The sequence below is a fragment of the Triticum urartu genome, chromosome 6, assembly GCF_003073215.2.
Source record: "Triticum urartu cultivar G1812 chromosome 6, Tu2.1, whole genome shotgun sequence".
Classification (NCBI taxonomy): domain Eukaryota; kingdom Viridiplantae; phylum Streptophyta; class Magnoliopsida; order Poales; family Poaceae; genus Triticum; species Triticum urartu.
In genome coordinates this window covers 19,120,624-19,137,615 of record NC_053027.1, presented here as the reverse complement: position 1 = coordinate 19,137,615, position 16,992 = coordinate 19,120,624, and the positions used below count along the sequence as shown (strand labels likewise).

General features: G+C 43.8%; 1 protein-coding gene, 1 non-coding gene and 1 pseudogene across 4 annotated transcripts; 2 read left to right on the top strand and 1 right to left on the bottom strand.

Moving 5' to 3' along the window:
• Window positions 1-2,961: 2,961 nt before the first annotated feature.
• On the top strand, window positions 2,962-10,838 carry LOC125517420 (cysteine-rich receptor-like protein kinase 8). 3 transcript variants are annotated; one of them, XM_048682616.1, is made up of 9 exons: window positions 2,962-3,263; window positions 4,294-4,443; window positions 4,524-4,782; window positions 4,906-5,134; window positions 5,222-5,372; window positions 5,484-5,636; window positions 8,042-8,203; window positions 8,996-9,157; window positions 10,000-10,838. In XM_048682616.1, the coding sequence occupies exons 2-9, from the start codon at window positions 4,309-4,311 to the stop codon at window positions 10,555-10,557; spliced, it is 1,809 nt and encodes a 602-aa protein (XP_048538573.1). In that variant the 5' UTR covers window positions 2,962-3,263; window positions 4,294-4,308; the 3' UTR covers window positions 10,558-10,838. The 3 variants fall into 3 exon arrangements, with proteins under 3 accessions (XP_048538573.1, XP_048538574.1, XP_048538572.1); XM_048682617.1 differs by having other exon boundaries at window positions 4,266-4,443; window positions 5,285-5,372; XM_048682615.1 differs by having other exon boundaries at window positions 2,963-3,263; window positions 4,266-4,443.
• Window positions 10,839-12,702: 1,864 nt separating this feature from the next.
• LOC125517325 lies at window positions 12,703-14,066 on the top strand (annotated as a pseudogene).
• A 1,498-nt stretch (window positions 14,067-15,564) lies between these two features.
• LOC125517814 lies at window positions 15,565-15,784 on the bottom strand. Its single transcript, XR_007287819.1, has one exon. It is a non-coding gene; the product is annotated as a small nucleolar RNA U3 (small nucleolar RNA).
• Window positions 15,785-16,992: the final 1,208 nt, after the last annotated feature.

Sequence of the window (16,992 nt, the reverse complement as noted above, 5' to 3'; positions counted from 1 at the left end):
CTTCTCGATGAGCTCTGTTCCTGTCAACCAAACCTTGAACGAGGATGGATCTCGCATCAAAGCCTGGGTCCCTGGGGTCAACTGGAATCCTCTGCCCAACACTATGAGGGCGTCTGTCATCTTGCCGTCGAGGCGCATACGACCCACTCCTCGGGGGAGGGGTTGGCACTCGACGTCGATCATCACGATCGAATCGGTGATCATACTGCTCATTTCTTCTGTACTGATCGTGCCGGTCTCCACGTCCCTCACGCCTCGGGGGCGATCTCGGGCTGTGCGCCGACTGGACTATGTCCGTTGCCACGGATCGACTGTGGATCCTATTCCGCGACTGAGAAACAGCGGAATTCTGGTTTCCCGCCGCCCGGAGCAACGCTCTGATCTGTAACAAGCCCCTGCCAGCTTCCGACTGGGAGGGCTGAATTGATTCTGCTCTACGGGCCGCAGCAGCCAAATTCTGAACTGGGGTTCGATATACCTGCGGCGGCGGGAAGAGCTGACGCCGACTGGACTCAGGAGCTTGCTGACGTCGACTGGACTCGGGAGCTCGCTGACGCGCTTGCTCGTCGAGTATTCGCTGAAGATTCTCCAGTCGAGTGCGCTCGGCCAGGTTAGCCAAGCGCGCGTCCTCCAAGGCCCGGGCCTCGGGGGTTTCCACGACAATAGGAGTGTGGAGTGCGTCCATGTTCCGGCGGCGAAGCTCCTCTCGCTGCAATGACGTGAGAGGCTCGGGGAGATACTCATCGTGGGATGCGACGGGTCGCCCCCACCCGCGCCTCCATCAGCGCGAGGGAAACCGGGAGGACTGTGTGTTCCATCGACCGCCAGAACCTCAGCCGCTGGGTCGCTTCTGTCGCACTCGGATGCGGTCTCCGCGGAGCCAGTCGAACAGGCCGCAGAGGGATTCGTCGGGCTCGATTGCTGCGACTTGTGGGGCTGCCGACTAGCGGGCCATGGCATGCCTCAACCACCGCTGAAGTCTCGACCGACCAGAGCGCTTGCGCTGGTGGGAGACAGGGCGGGGAGACGACATGGGGGCCGACTGATACCGGGTCGACGGCTGTCGCAGGAGGACGCCACGAACACATGCGCGGAAGTGCGTCGCACCGCGGACGGGGAGCGCGTCGATGTCGAGCGGTGCCTCCTGGAGCCAGGCGGAGTCGTCGGCGATGAACGTGAGCGCGCCGAGACGGATCTCGCGGCCCTCCACCAAAACTCCGCATGAAACCATGATCAAAGGGATCGGAAAAATCGCAACTTCTCCAACTAGGCGCTAAGATTCCTGCCCCACGGTGGGCGCCAACTGTCGTGGTTCTAACTCTGACAGTGATGTAGGGGGGGTGTATGGAGAGGCTGGATCTTAGCTATGGAGGAGTTGTAAGCACACGAGGATTACGAGTTCAGGCCCTTCTCGGAGGAAGTAACAGCCCTACGTCTCGGTGCCCGGAGGCGGTCGATTGAATTATGCGTGTGTGAATAACAGGGGTGCGAACCCTTCATACCGAGGAGGGGGTTGGCTTATATAGAGTTCGCCGGCCCTCTCCTGCCCTAAGTAATGCAGGGTTTAAGGTACATTTAAGGTTGGGCGTTACTGGTAACGCCCCTAATAAAGTGCTATAATGACCATAAAGACTACTTAATAGCCGACCGTTTGCCTGCGGAGTGACTTTAGGTCTCCTGGCGGTCGAGTGGTTAGCTTCATGGTCGAGTGATAGCTTCTTGGTCGAGTGTCTTGAACCCGTCGAGTGGATACCTTCAAGTCGATTGAAAGGTGACTTCTTCTAGGGATGTCCTTTGGTAGGGCTCTTTGGACAGGTCCGTGCCCCTACCCTAGGTACATGTCTTCATCACTACCTGCGCGTGCAACGGGATTACTTTGAGTGGTAAATTACCCATGGGAGCAACACTTAGGGCATGTTTGGTTCCAAATAAGTCACCAACTTATAAGTCGAAAAGTGAAAAAAGTGACTTATTTTGCCAAACAGACTCGACTTATAAGTCACCCCAACTTATAAGTCATAAGTTGCTCCACCCCAACTTAAAACTTATAAGTCACCCCCTTTTGCATGGGTCCCACCACCTGCATGATGTTGATTGGTGTGAAAAGGTGTGTCAGGTGACTTATAAGTCAGGTGACTACCAAACAGGCGTGACTTATAAGTCACTAGTTTTAAGTCACCTGACTTATAAGTCGGGTGACTTATTGAAACCAAACAGACCTTTATTCTAGCTAGGGAATTAATAGTTGTGCCTTGGTATATGTGTTTTGCTCCGGGGGCCTAATAAATCCGAACGGAGAAAGTAAGTTGGCAAGATAAGAAAATATATGTGATTTTTGTTGTATTAGAAAGGTTGTGATTATGATTCAATAGTAGAGATAATGATAGATAATAAATGGTGTAGTGCACGGAATTAGCATTTTGTTATTGAGAAATATCTGATTTTGTTTTGGAAGATTGTTGGTAAAAAAAAAGTCTTTCGTCTGTCTTTTTATGAAGGTGATTTCATATATATGATGCAATTTCTAAATTTTTAGTTAACTAATATTTACGTGATTGAATTGAATCTAGACCCTCCAAAGCAAGCATGAAAAAAAATGAACAAATAAGGGTAGGACAAATCGATTCAATGTTTAGTGGGAGGGAAAAAAACAGCACGGAGAGGGGTGAAGAGAGGTGAGACGAAACTAAACCGACCAAGTGTGACTGAGAAAATAGTACAAGGCACCACTTAGCATGAGTGATGAGCTATCTCACAAAACAATAAACAATAGATAAATAATACAAGGCACTGAGGGAGCACATTTTGATAGATTCGCCAAGGCCTCTACGCACCCGCAAAAAAGAAAGAAGACAAAAGGCCTCTACGACAAAAGGTTGTAAATCTCGATGATGTGCACTGGTAGTTTTTTAAGTAAGTAATAATAAACTCATGTACGCGGCTACCCAGGCGGGATCTTGAAGTTCTAACAACTAGTGGATGGATTCCTCCATACGAGACTCTGTATCCTTCCCGGCCGTGAAGCTTTCCGCGGTCCAAGTCCAGATCCGCTTCATTCCATACCCACTTCCACTTGTCATCCATCTCCTGGAGCTGCAGGTTCGTGCGAGGTGGAGCTGCTCCAGGAGACGACCAACGGGAGGAAAGAGATAGGCCGGCTGCCGGTCGCGAGCAAAGCCGCCGGCTGGTCGCTCCCCTACTCGGCCAGATCCGCTCCATGCCCTTCCTTCGTTAATGGGAATGGTTTCTCATCTGGCATACAGGTTCGTCCCATACAAATCGTACCAACACCTTCGCCTTACGAGCTTCACAAGTACTTATTTCTTTTTCTAGCTTCATTGTTCGTTTTATTTTTCATTTGTATTTTTCGTGATTGGGGAAAGCTGGCAATGGTTTGTATGGAGTTGACCCTTTCCTTACAGATTTAGCCACTAATTTCCACTGTCGTGTATCGACAATCAGTGGCCGCTTATAGCCTTATACACACGATCAAAGTCTACAGCGCTGTTTTATCTCTAATCTGTTATTTACTACTCCATCATATAATATAGAACGTTTTTGCAAGCTGAGGGAGTAATTTTGAACCAGTGCGAGTGCGTGCACACTGTACTGGGAACTGAGGAAAAGAAAGTCACATAGAGAGACAAAATGACATTAATGCCCCAGAATAGTTACGGTGGTGGATCCTTTAATCCCCAAACACAAATCCAACTCAAAACTGGTCGCTGTCTCCTGGTCAACGATGAATGGTTCGGGCAGTGGGGAAGAGGAAGATGCCGGCCGACATGGTCGCGGACCGGATCCCTTCGGCATTTACTGTGTGTTCTTGGAGCTCTCGTTATCCCATGGCAGGTGTCAGGGGCGAGGCGAAGGTCTAAAAGTTTAGTGCTAAAATATAAGTTGCATGTTTTTTCTTGTTTTATACTCCTTTCATTTCATAATGTAATGCTTCCTCTATCCACGTGCTTCAACTTTGACCGTAAATTTAACTATCAAGACTGATTGCGGCGGGAGCAAAAATTATATCAATGAATTCGTATTCGAAAGAAGTTTTCAATTACATAATTTTTTCTCCCGCCGCAGTTGGTTTCGTTGATTAAATTTATGGTCAAAGTTGGATCTCGGAAAACGCGGGCGCACTATATTTTGGAATGAAGGGAGTACTCCCTTCGTTAGTGATTTAAACGCTCTTATATTTTTTTATAAAGGGAGTACTACAAGATATGCTCTCTGTTAACCATGTGAAATATGTTCTGTGTTGTTAGAGAGCTGAGCTAGTGATCAATCTAGCAGGAGATATAAGAATCAATGGCACTAGCGAACAAGTTCGAACAGACAAGTGCGGCGACAAGGGAGTTTACGCTCGAGTCCTTGAAACAAATTACAGATAATTTTTCTAAGAAGCACGTCATTGGTCGTGGTGGTTATGGAGTAGTTTACAAGGTATGCGCATATGCTTATTACTTAGATCTTGTAATTTCAAATGATACATAGCTGCAAAGGCTCGTGTATTTTTGTAACAGGGAGTACTGGAAAATGGCGAAAAGATTGCTCTCAAAAAGCTCAATTACGTGCCGGGGCTTGATGACACACAATTTAGGAATGAATTTAGTAACCTTATGAGGGCCGAACATCCAAATATTACCCGGCTGGTTGGCTACTGCTATCACCAAGGACATCAAGTCATTGAGCACCAAGGTGGACATATTTTTGCCCTTGTGGTAGAAAGAGTTCTCTGCTTCGAATACTTGCAGGGTGGAAGCCTTGACAAGCAAATATCAGGTATGGTGCTACTCCACTCAGGCTATTATTTTGCATGTAAAGAAAAATGATCCATGAAATATGTGCCTCTTAGATATCCCTTAATCTACGTATTAGTAATACACTGCTTGTTTACTTCCACAGATGAATCATGCGGACTTGATTGGGACACACGTTTCAAAATTATTAACGGAGTTTGCCTGGGTTTGCATTATCTTCATAATGGGTCCAAAGATTGTATTTACCATCTTGACTTGAAGCCTGCTAATATACTGCTGGATAAGGACATGGTCCCGAAAATTGGAGATTTTGGCTTGTCAAGACTTTTCCCTTCAGCACAAACCATTTTCACAAACAAAAATATAGGAACACCGTAAGTGGATACCTCATGATATATAATCAACTTCTATGTTTTGAACTATAGAAATAATTGTATTGCATATATATATATATCATGCAGTGGATACATGCCACCAGAATACATTGACAAATACGAAATCACATCAAAGTATGATGTATTCAGTCTAGGTGTCATAATCATACGGATAATGGCAGGAGATGAGGGCTACTCCAAAAGTCTGGATATGTCACCGCAAGAATTTCTTGAGCATGTATGGAAGATATCTTTGTATCATGAACAAAAATACTTTTTCACAAATATAATAATCAAGTTGTTCCTTACTTTATGTCCCACCTTTTGCCATTGCGTTCCAACTTTGCAGGTACATGAAAACTGGAGAAAACGGCTGCAGGCAACAATGTTGTCACATACATCAGATCAAATTGAGATATGCATCAAAATAGCATTAAGGTGTGTGGAGGTTGATCGTATGAAAAGGCCAACCATAGCGGAGATTGTTGATGAGCTAAACAAGGTTGGTACCAGAGAAGAGTTTACCTAGTTTAGAGAGTTGTAAGCCAGGATTTACATGACATAACTAAACATCATCCTCTAAGTAACCACTAATTTCCTACTCATGATAAATGCAATCCCTTTTAATTTCATTATGTCTTGAAGTTCTTGCTTACCTACTCCTTGAAGTTCAGCCACTATAAATTGTCGTTTCTCTTTTAGGGACTAATAAGCGGACAAGTAGCCAAAAGTTTGATAATTACTCCATCTGCTTGTTATTAGATGGTGGCTTAAACATAGATATACAAATGAAACTATGCACACTACTTTTCATTTGAATATGTTAGTCCAACAATATAATTATTATATCAGGCATATATTTTTACGACAAATCTAATGATGTTATCTCCATGGTACCACTTGACCTTTATTTTTTTCTTGGTCTTTGGTATGGGCCTTTGTTTCTGTTATTATGGGCTTTCTCCTTTTCTCGCTCTTGTAGTATTGTTATTTTTTCATATTATTTTTATTTTAGTGGCATCAAAGTCAAACCCTCCTTAGGGGTGAATTTCTTTTCCAGAAGTCTTTTTAGCCAAAATTTTGAAGTAGCCAAATTTTTCGTCTTAGGTTTTCATTTTAATTTTTAATTGGGTTGCAACTGTAAGTTTTTAACTCGGGGTTGCATAACCAAGTTCTTAAATAGGGTTAGAACTATAAGTTTTTAAAGGGGATCCCAACTACAAGTTTATAAAATGTGTCGCAACTACAAGTTTACAAATGGGATCACAACTGCGTGGGCACAAAACGACTACAATTGGGTCGGGAATGAGATTGTCGGGAAGTTGCATGTTCATCACTAGACATGCAACTACATGTGTTGTAACACGACTACAACTGCAGGGGCACACACTTGACTGCAACTAGGTCAGTAGGGAGTTGTCGGGGAAGTTGCATCTCCATCACTAGAGATGCAACTGCAACCGTTGTAACCCGACTAGCTAGAACTGCAAGGGCACGCACTTGAACGCAACTGGGTCGGTGGGGAGTTACCGAGCTAGTTGCATGTCCATCACTAGACATGCAACTGCAAGCATTATACCCGACTACGGCCGTAAGGGCACGCAGTTGACTCCAACTGGGTCAGTGGCGATTGTTAGGACATCTGCATGTCCATCACTAGACATGCAACTGCAAATGATGTAACCTGACTGTAACTGCAAGGGCACACACTTGACTACAACTGGGTCGGTGGAGAGTTGTCGGACCAGCTGAATGTCCATCCCTAGACATGCAACTGCATGGGCACACACGTGACTACAACTGGGGTCAGAAGGCGGTTGTAATGCTAGTGGCATGTCCATCACTATACATGAAACTGCAAGCGTTATAATCGGACTACAACTACAAGGGTTCGCACATGACTGCAATTGGGAAGAGTTGGGAGTTGTCGGCTCAATGGCATGTTGGCCACTAGAGATGCATGCATATGTTGTAACGATTGCAATTGGAGTCGGGAAGGGGGTTGTCAGGCCAGTTGCATGTCCACCATTAGACATGCAACTGCAAGCGTTGTAGTCCGGCTCTGACTACATGGGCAGAAATCGACTGAAGTTGGGATTAGGGCTTAGTTGCATGTCCACCATTATACATGCAACTAAAATGTTGTAACTGAACTGGAATTCGGGACAAAGCAATTGCAAGCATTATAAGTCGGCTCCAACTGCACATGCATTTTTGTTACTACAACTGGGATCGAGAGTGAAGTTGTCGGGGACATTTGCATGTAGACCACTAGAGATGTAATTGCAAACATTGTAATCTGTCTGCAACTGCAAAGGCACAAAGCGATTGGAACTAGCGTCAGGAGGGGACTTGTCGGGGCTAGTTGCATGCACATCACTAGACATGAAATTCACAAGTGTTTGTCTAATATTTTTCATATTTTTTCTACTAGCTGCATGTTCACCGGTTGTACGCAAGGCATCCATGCGCAATTGCAACCATCGCAACATTTACGTAACTATTGTCAATCTGATTTTTCCCCCTATTATTCATATGTGCACTAGCTGTATACAACATACTCATGTGCATTTGCAACTGCCAACTAATACTCACCCAAGAGAGTGATTACATAGCCTTTTTAATACTATTTGTTTAATACATAAATCGCCATCCTCTAACCAGCTCTCATCTTGCTGCCACGTATTCCCTCTGTCCGGAAATACTTGTCTTGAAAATTATTGTATCTAGACTTATTTTAGTTATAGATACATCCATTTTATTCATTTTTAGGATAAATATTTCCGGACGGAGAGAAGAGAGTAATAATGAACCACTCCATGCATTTACTACCTTTCAGCTCCTACTGAGCTATAGAAAAGAATGTGCCGTATATGTAATGTTTGTATGTACATGTTTTTTTGGCAGCATATACATATAGCCGATGGTGACGCAAAAAGGGGAAAAATGACGAGCGCAGAGGAGACGAGTGAGGATGTATGCACGCCAAAGCTAACGCCAGTACCACTCACTCCACTCCATGTCAACTCACAGCCAGCTCACACGGAGGAGCCATACATGCAGCCACAGGTATAGACAATAAACAACAGATGATAGAAACAAGCCAAAAAAAAAATACAAATCCAGCATGAATAGTGTCACAGAAGACAAAAACAGATATGGCACTGTTCACATGTCTTGTTTGTTTCTTCATGTATATTCCAAATTTGGATTTAAATTTTTCAAGGGAGTAGACACATGTTTAGTAAACATCCACAATTTTTTTAAAAAAATGTTAAAACAAAAAAAATTGAATTTTGAAACATCAAGTGATATCTTCCCGCAAGCGACAAAGGCCTTTTATAACATGGCATGACATATCATGAATAAGACCAAACTATATTTCAGCTAGATGAGTTGTAGGCACTCCCATATTTAAAACCCTGCTTTAGAGTAGAGACGTGTCAAAATCAGTGCAGTGACTCATCGACATCTAAGAATTTAAAAAAAAGAGCGCCAGTTGTTTTCATACATCTTCTGACCAACTGCTAATTAGAAACGTGATTGAGGTATCTCTGAAAAATTACTAATAAGAGAGTTGTTACAAAGTTTTTTTAATAAATCACCAGCCTTTGACTAGTTCATTTCGCCGCCACGTATTCCCTCCGTCCGGAAATACTTGTCATCAAAATGCATAAAAGGAGCTGTATCTAGACGTATTTTAATTCTAGATAATTTTTTTTATCCATTTTGATGACAAGTATTTTCGGACGGAGGAAGTAATAATGAACCACTCCATGCATTTACTACCTTTCAACTACTGAGCTACAGAAAAGAAGGTGACGTATATGTAATGTTTGTACGCACATGTTTGTTTGTCAGCATATACATACAGCTGAGGAGGACGCGAAAAGGGAAAAAGTGACGGTCGTTGAGAAGACGAGCGAGGATGTATGCACGCCAAAGCTAGCGTCAGTACCACTCACTCCACTCCATGTCAACTCACGGCCGGCTCACACGGAGGAGCCATACATGCAGCCTCAGGTATGGGCAACGAAAACACGATGACAGATACAAGCCCAAAAAGACAAATTATGCATGAATAGTGGTCACAAAAGACAAAAGTAGATATGCCACTATTCACATGTAGAATTATCTTTTTGTTTCTTCACTTATATTTCAAATTTGGATTTGAATTATTTTTTAGGGAGTAGACACATGTCTTATGAACTTCCACAAGATTTTCTTTGAATTTTTTTGATATACCATATTTGAGTTTTGAACGTGGTATCATGGTATCATGTGATGCTTGGTATCATTTGCTATCTTCCCATAATGGCAAGGCCTTTTATAAGATGGCATTACATATCAAGAATGAGAGAATTGTATTTTAGCTAGATGAGTTGTAGGCACTCTCATATTTAAAACCCTGCTTTAGAGTAGAGACATGTCAAAATCAGTGCAGTAACTCATGGGCACATAAGACTTTGAAGGAAAAAAAGAGCACCAGTTGTTTCATGCATCTTCCGACCAACCGCTAATTAGAGATGTGGTTTAAGTATGTCCAAAAGACAAAATGTTGCTTAGGAACTAATTCTTCATCTGATTGGGTTTGTCAGTCTCGCACATATTACAATAAAAAGTTTGATCAGTAATTCGGTCAGCAGAACATGAGTTATATGCCACAAAAAGTATACCATTGAAAACTTATTGAACTTGTATCAGATGATATCTCTTGTGACACATATAACTAATGTTTTGCTGACCAAATGAATGGTTAAAGTTTTCAATAAAAGGCGTGCGAGACTTATAAATCCAATCGGAGGGAGTATGCTTTATAAAGAGTATGAATTGGCGTGTATAAATAATTGAACTTCTTATTGCAGGTATCCGATCTCCAAAATAAGCCTTTACGTCGGCCTTGGCTATCATCCTGGTGGCGCGACCAAATTATTACTAAGCTCAGTGACCTAGCTAGATTACCAGTAAAATCACTAGTGATTGTAGGTGCAATAGGAGTAGCATTAGTTGTAGCACAAACAGTCATAAGTTCAGTCCCCTACTTAGCACGACTAGTGCTAACCTCAGCTGACTTCTTCCTGTTGGGATTAGGAGCGTATGTCATTCTGAAAGTACTCCTAGACGCCACCGACATGATTGAAGAAGTACTTAATGAACCAGATGGAATAGACGATAATGCCCGCACACTCCTAATGGGATGCTTCTTATTGGGTTCAGTTTTGCGTTTCCCGAACATCCGCTTCGTAATTGGTTTACTTGCCGGTTTGTGTTATGGCGAGCACCATTCTGGACTGCTAGCCTTCTTTTTCTTATTGGGCTTAGTTGTGGGTTTCATCCTCACAACACTCCCAACCGCCTACTTCATATTGGGTTTACTTGTGAGTTCCATTCTTACGTATTGGGTAGTTTCCAAAATGGACTGACTTTTGAAGCGGATGCTTGGCTGCAAGGGGAGGGCCGCAGCTCGCCTCATTAGAGGCGGGATGCAGCCGCGGCGCATCCATGATCAAGAGAATGACTAGAGCCTAGCCCATCCGAGGAATGTATTGTCTTGCACTTTTATTTCCTTCTCTGTTTTCTGTTTCTGCTGCATCAGCTGTAAAGATTTTGAAGCAGTTTAAATATCTGGCAAATGTTGCCTGGCCTGTACTTTTAATAGTGTATAATTTTGAGCAATGCTGAATGCAAACTTATTATTTTTTCATGACAGCTCGTTTCTATTTTCTTGGCAGAGATTTAAATTGCAGCCGAGACCATTACAAAAGTACTACTCCCTCTCTCTCAGTTTACAGGGTTTGCGCGTATCCCTAGGTCGTCAATTTAACCAACCTAATACAAGTCATATATTACAAAAAATATATCAATATAAACTTCAGATGTTCTATTTTCAAACGGTATAATTTTTTGTTATATAGTTTATATTAGAGTGATAAAATTGACAACCTAGATATATATGCATGACTTATAAACTGAAACGAAAGGAGTAGCAGGCATACTGCCAGATTAATTAGAAAGAAGGAAAGAAAGACGACAGATAAGAATGCGCTTACTTTCGTACAGACTCCGAACCATCACAATCGTGGAGGTGGGTTCAGAGTCGATCATAGACACGCAAGAAGTGCTAGTCTGGACCTCTTCGTATACAACTGAGCTCCTCTGACGTATGGCGCCTGCCATTGGGCCAAGTTCCAGTCGGGCCCATGAGTCAGTGATGGAACGGCACCCTGCCGCACAGCAGGGGATCCTCGTCCCTTTGCAACATGGTTTCAACTGTGTGACCCAACAAGTGAGGGATAAATGAACCCAAGATGAGCAGAGATACAACCAAAAAAAAAAGGATCAACAGTAACAATTAATTACATCTTCATTTGTCGAAAATCAATTTCCGCCACCCGAGCTCATCTCTACCCGCGTCGATAAAAAAATCAAAATAAATAATAGAAAAATTCAAAAAAAAATTGATGGGGTAGAAAATTTGATGCGTGAGGTCTACTCCAATTTTCAAAACATTTGAAGATCTGAGGAGCTCTCAGCAAAAAAGACAATTTGGGGGTCTGTAAAAATGTTTATTGTTCATGTACTGTTTTGGCCGATTTGTTTTTTTTGCTGAGAGTTGCTCAGATGTTCAAATGACTTGAAATTTATAGCGGGCCTCACATATCAAATTGTTTACCATATAAATTTTATTTGAAATTTTTTGAATTTATTTTGAATTTTGTATAATTTGTTTTCTAACCGGGTGCAGATGATGCTAGGCACCAAAACGTCCTACTCCTCTCTGAAAAACAGGATGCTACAAAACAGTAAATCCCAACTGTCCGCGCAGCAGCGCTCTCGTGAAGGAAGCTAGCACCTTCTGCTCGATTGCTTCGTCGGGCAACGATGAACGTTGACAACTTGATCCAGAGCAGAATGTCGTCAAGGCCTTGCCCTAATGAACACGAAGCAACTTTATGCATCTGTACTTACAAGTGACTCCCAAACACAACGTAACTGATACAATAGGCGTCGATTGTAGGGATGTAAGTGGACCCAACTACGAAGTCCGCGAACATCTGCAAAAACGATAATAAGCTACTCTCTCCGTTCATTTTTGTAAATCATTTTAGACAACTTAAAATGAGTTATTTTGTATATTGTCTAAAATGTCTTTAAGCTCTTATAAAAATGAACAGAAAGAGTAATCATTGTTGCTTTAAAAATGAAGCTAATACAAAAATCATGAATGCGGACGTTCGCAGACTTCGTGTCGGGAGACCGACGGCCGCCGGCACGGGAAGCAACTTGGTATTCTCGCCACTGTCCATCCACGCGGCGCTCACCATGCCGCGGGGTGCTGGCGTGCAGGGCGAGAACTCCTGCGTCGATAATGTAATGATGTATTTTTTTTACTTAAGTTGGTCCACTGTGCAAAAATTCATTAAAAAATGTCATGTCAATGTATTATTATGTCATTCTAATAAATAAATGAAAACTTGCATCCTCTTAATAATAAAAATGTCATGTCAACAATAATGAAAATGACAAGTTCTATATAATAAAATCGTCATCTTGTTAATAATTAAACTGCCATCCTCCTAATAATAAAAATAGCATGCCAACTTCACCCCATCTCCTGCCGCCAGGGAGGATCGACTGGACGCCGGCCGCCGCCTCCTGTCGTCTTCAACATGTGATCGATCGATGGACACCAGTAGAATCCTGTCTGAACCCTGCCGCGATGCCGCGAGCCCACGGCAAGCCACACTCCGATTTCGCCCTTCGGGAAGGCCGTCCTCCTCTGTCTGGCCCTGTTCGCGGCATGGCGCCTCTGCTCGACCATATTCCCCGCGGCGCCTCCTCGTCCTGGAGCCGACCCTGCGGAGGAGGTAGCGGTAGGAAGCGACTCGTCGTGCCTGGCTCTCGCCAGGGAGGTTTGCGTCCGGGCGGCAGCCGCCACGGGAAGCAACTTCGTCTTCTCGCCGCTGTCCATCCACGCGGCGCTCGCCATGGTGACCGCCGGCGCGCGGGGCGACACGCGTAGGAAGCTCCTGCGATTCCTCGGGTCAGCGTCGCTCGACGGGCTGCACAGCGCGCCGGCGAACGAGCTCGTCGGCAGGCTCAACGGCCTGCCGCAGACGTCCTTCGCCTGCGGTGTCTGGGTTGACCGGAGGCTGGCGCTCAGGCGAGAGTTCATGGCCACCAGGGCGTCGCGGTACGGCGCCACGGCGGAAGCCGTGGACTTCGTGTCGGGAGCCGAACAGGCGAGGCTGCGCGTGACAACAGGCCGGGCGCAGTACATTGCGCTCTACCCGGGCTTCAGGGCCCTCAAGCTGCCCTACAAGAACGACGTACTGCGGCAAGCTGATGCATTCTACATGCTTATTCTTCTCCCGGACAGCGACACTATCAGTCTCGCTGATCTCTACAACAAGGCGGTGTCGACGCCAGAGTTGATCAGGAAGCACACGCCGGTGGAGGAGGTTCCAGTGGGGCGGTTCATGGTGCCCAAGTTCAACTTCACTTGGTAGGGCTCAGTGTGCGTCATTTCTTCACCCCAGGCATCTTGGACAGTCTTCTTAAAGTTAGGCATCTTGATCCAAAAGTTTTCAAAACGAAAAGTTTTTGGCCGTTTGGGTCCCTTATCACATGCCAGGAGAAGTGGGCAATGATCTGAAGCAGACAACGTGGAGCAGTTCAGAAAACGTGGAGCAGACAACCTTGAAGCACAGCACTCCTAATTATCCTGGCATTAAACTTGTATATGATTTTTTCTTATAATGTTTCAAACTCTCTTAAGTAAGCAATCAACAAGCCTTTTTATTTGGAGAGCAGCACTCACTCTTGTCACCTGGAACACCTGGTTTATCGCCTGTAGTAGGCAAACCGCCGACTATTTACTCAAAGGTGTAGAATTCCCATCAAAACAATTATCTGGCTACTACAGATTGAGACAGACTGAATACAGGCGCCATGTTTCAAAGGAACAACTTCTTCTTTCTGCCATCTTACTCATGGGTCATGTGTGGTCTTCAGGCAGTTGAAGCAAATGATCACCTCTGTTTCAGTTGTCGGTTTGCGAAGTCCTCCTACTTATGCCCTGAGCCCTGACCATTATCTCGGACTTGAATTTCTGGATAATATTTCAAACTCTTAAGAAAGCAAGCAGGCAATAATCTTCTTTTATGAACATCATCACTGCTGGAGCATCTTGATTACCAGGACATTGAGTAACTACATCTTCAAAGGATTACTGCACCCCAGCCTTCATAGATGCCTGAAAGTTAGCTAATGCAGATGGTTAATCCATGGATCTCACCTTGAACTTGAAGCTGCATTGGGTACTTGACGCCAACTGAATCTTATTCTGGATTAGCTTGTACTCCCTCCGTTCCAAAATAGATGACTCAACTTTATACTAAAGTTAGTACAAAGTTGAGTCATCTATTTGTTGAGTCATCTATTTTGGAACGGAGGGAGTACATGTGGAACAACAACTGAATCTGATGGCCAGATGTTGTACAACCAGATCTTAGCGAAACCCGGCCCATCAGAGAAACGTTCAGCTGTGGGGATTTTGAACTGCTTTTAATACCTGTACATAATTTTGGACAGTGCTCATTGCAACTTTTTTCATGACACATAGTTTTTTGGTTTCTTTAGCTTTTATGCCGAATGAAATTGCAGTCGGCCATTACCAAAGTAGCAGGCATAAGAAGCAAGGAATGACTTCTTTTCAGACAGTTTGCAAAATAATTTTTGTGTGCTGAAACATGTATCAAAACAAGTCTTGAAGAAATCAGTCTCTACATATTTGAAGCGCAGCAGTCCTAATTAGGCCCTGGCCTTTTTTGAGAGAGCAACACTTACTCTTGCCTCCTGAAGCTTCTGGTACAGATGCATGAAAGTGTTGAAAGAAAAGCTGAACTCATTCTCCAACAAGCAAAAGAAAGTCTTGTTCTGAATTCCACAGCCAAATCAGTACGCATTTTCGTTACTGAGCATACTTGCAGTAGGCAAACCACCTACTGTTTTCTCCAAGCCAATGTGCAGAGAGTTCTTTCTGAAAATCAAAGGTGCCGAGTCCAGTCAAACTTTACTAATTGAGAGAAAGACTGATACAAGCGCCATGTTGTGAAGGAACAACTTCTTTCTGCCATCTTACTCTGTTTTAGTTGTCAGTTTGCGAAGTTCTCCTTTTTCTGAACATCATCACTGCTGGACATCTTCTTGAAGCTAATTCAGATGACCACATCTTCAAAGGATGACATAACCACATCTTCAAAGGATGACTGCAGCTAATTCAGATGATTAATACATGCATTTCACCCTGAACTTGAAGCTGGATTGGGTACTTGATCAACAACTAAAACAGAGTAAGATGTTGTACAACCTCTAGGCCAGCTTATCGCCAGATGTTGTACAACCAAAAAAAGCAAAAAAAATTGTGGAGTCTGTCAGACAACCTCTAGGCCGCCCTGCACAAGTGAACCAGGCAGGAACGATCCTCTACAACCATTGGATTGATCCCATCAGGATTCATCCAGGCCGTTAATCACGCTCTGGCCCAGAGGTTAGAATGCATCAACCAGACTGAAGTGCTTGCCTCCTTATTGGTAAAGGATGCAGCGGTACGAGCCTATAGAACAGATCCTGTTCAAGTAAGGTCGTGCTACAAGCAGCAACGGCTCGCCTTATAAACTGGTTTAGTGCCGCCTAAACTAGCGAGGTGGGACTAATTGAGTAGAGCGGCACATGCAGCAGCGCCTCCACAGGCAGAGCCTGGAAGAAGGGTTAGTGGCCCATATAGCTGGGCACGAGAATGAGCAAAGCCCAGCCCATCAGGGAAACGCTCAGCTCTGGAGATTTTGAACTAGTTTAAATATCTGGCAAATGCTGCATATGGTGTACTTCTAATAATTTTTGAACAATGATTATTGCAACTTATTTCAAGATAGCTAGTTTTTTTTGTTTTCTTTAGCTTTTATGCCAAATTAAATTACAATAGGCCATTACCAAAGTAGCAGACACATTGCTATAGGTTGGAAAGAAGAGAAAAAAGAATGCGACCGATAAGAAAAAAACTGGAGAGAAAAATGGGTGTGGTGTAACTCCAGAACATCGCGGACAGAACATACGCTTGTCTGCTGAAGTATCCTTTTGTTTTGTTGAGTCAGCTGTTCAAATAGTATTCCAGCCGGAAAGCTGCTTGCTGCAACTCCACTTGATCCAATAGCATGTGCCTGCTCTACTTAATTTGGCGCGGCCCTCGATCACGCCAGAGGGAGGCGCGCACACGACTGGAGATTGACAACAACACAGCGCGACGCAGCCAACGCTCGATGCACCGCAGCCGAATTGCCAGATACATGGATGAATGCATATCAGGGACCAAAAGACTGAAAACCATTTTGGAACATGTTTGATACACCGGGAACATGTCTAAATTAAACCTTAGACATGTTTGATACACCGGGAAAGCAACGATGCCGACCGGGATTACAGGTTACTCATAGTTACATGTGGACCCTACTTGTAAGGACTTTCTTCCCTAATCTTTCTTCGGTTAACATTTGAGGAAACATAGACTTCCCTACACCCCCTTATCTAGCCATCCATTTCTGCATTGCGATCTGTGCAAATACTTTTGTCTTTTCTGTTTCTCCCAAATAGAACAACATATGAAATTCAAACTTTACAGGACAACAAAACATTCTTAGTAGAATGTGGGAAAATACTTTCAGATTTTTTCATGAGTCATATATAGTAAAAATTATATTTTTTACGCAAAAGAATTTCATATTGTATATTTATGTCGGACGAAAGCCGGACCTTCAGCGGAACTCTGGACTGATTGAAGGACCGTATGCGTGGATACG

What these genes read in the sequence shown, in the direction of transcription:
- LOC125517420 (XM_048682616.1), top strand. Translation starts at nt 4,309, where the DNA reads ATGGCACTAGCGAACAAGTTCGAACAGACAAGTGCGGCGACAAGGGAG. An exon ending in GTTATGGAGTAGTTTACAAG is followed by an intron (nt 4,444 to 4,523) that starts GTATGCGCATAT and finishes TTTTTGTAACAG; the next exon opens with GGAGTACTGGAAAATGGCGA. An exon ending in AGCCATACATGCAGCCACAG is followed by an intron (nt 8,204 to 8,995) that starts GTATAGACAATA and finishes TTTGTTTGTCAG; the next exon opens with CATATACATACAGCTGAGGA.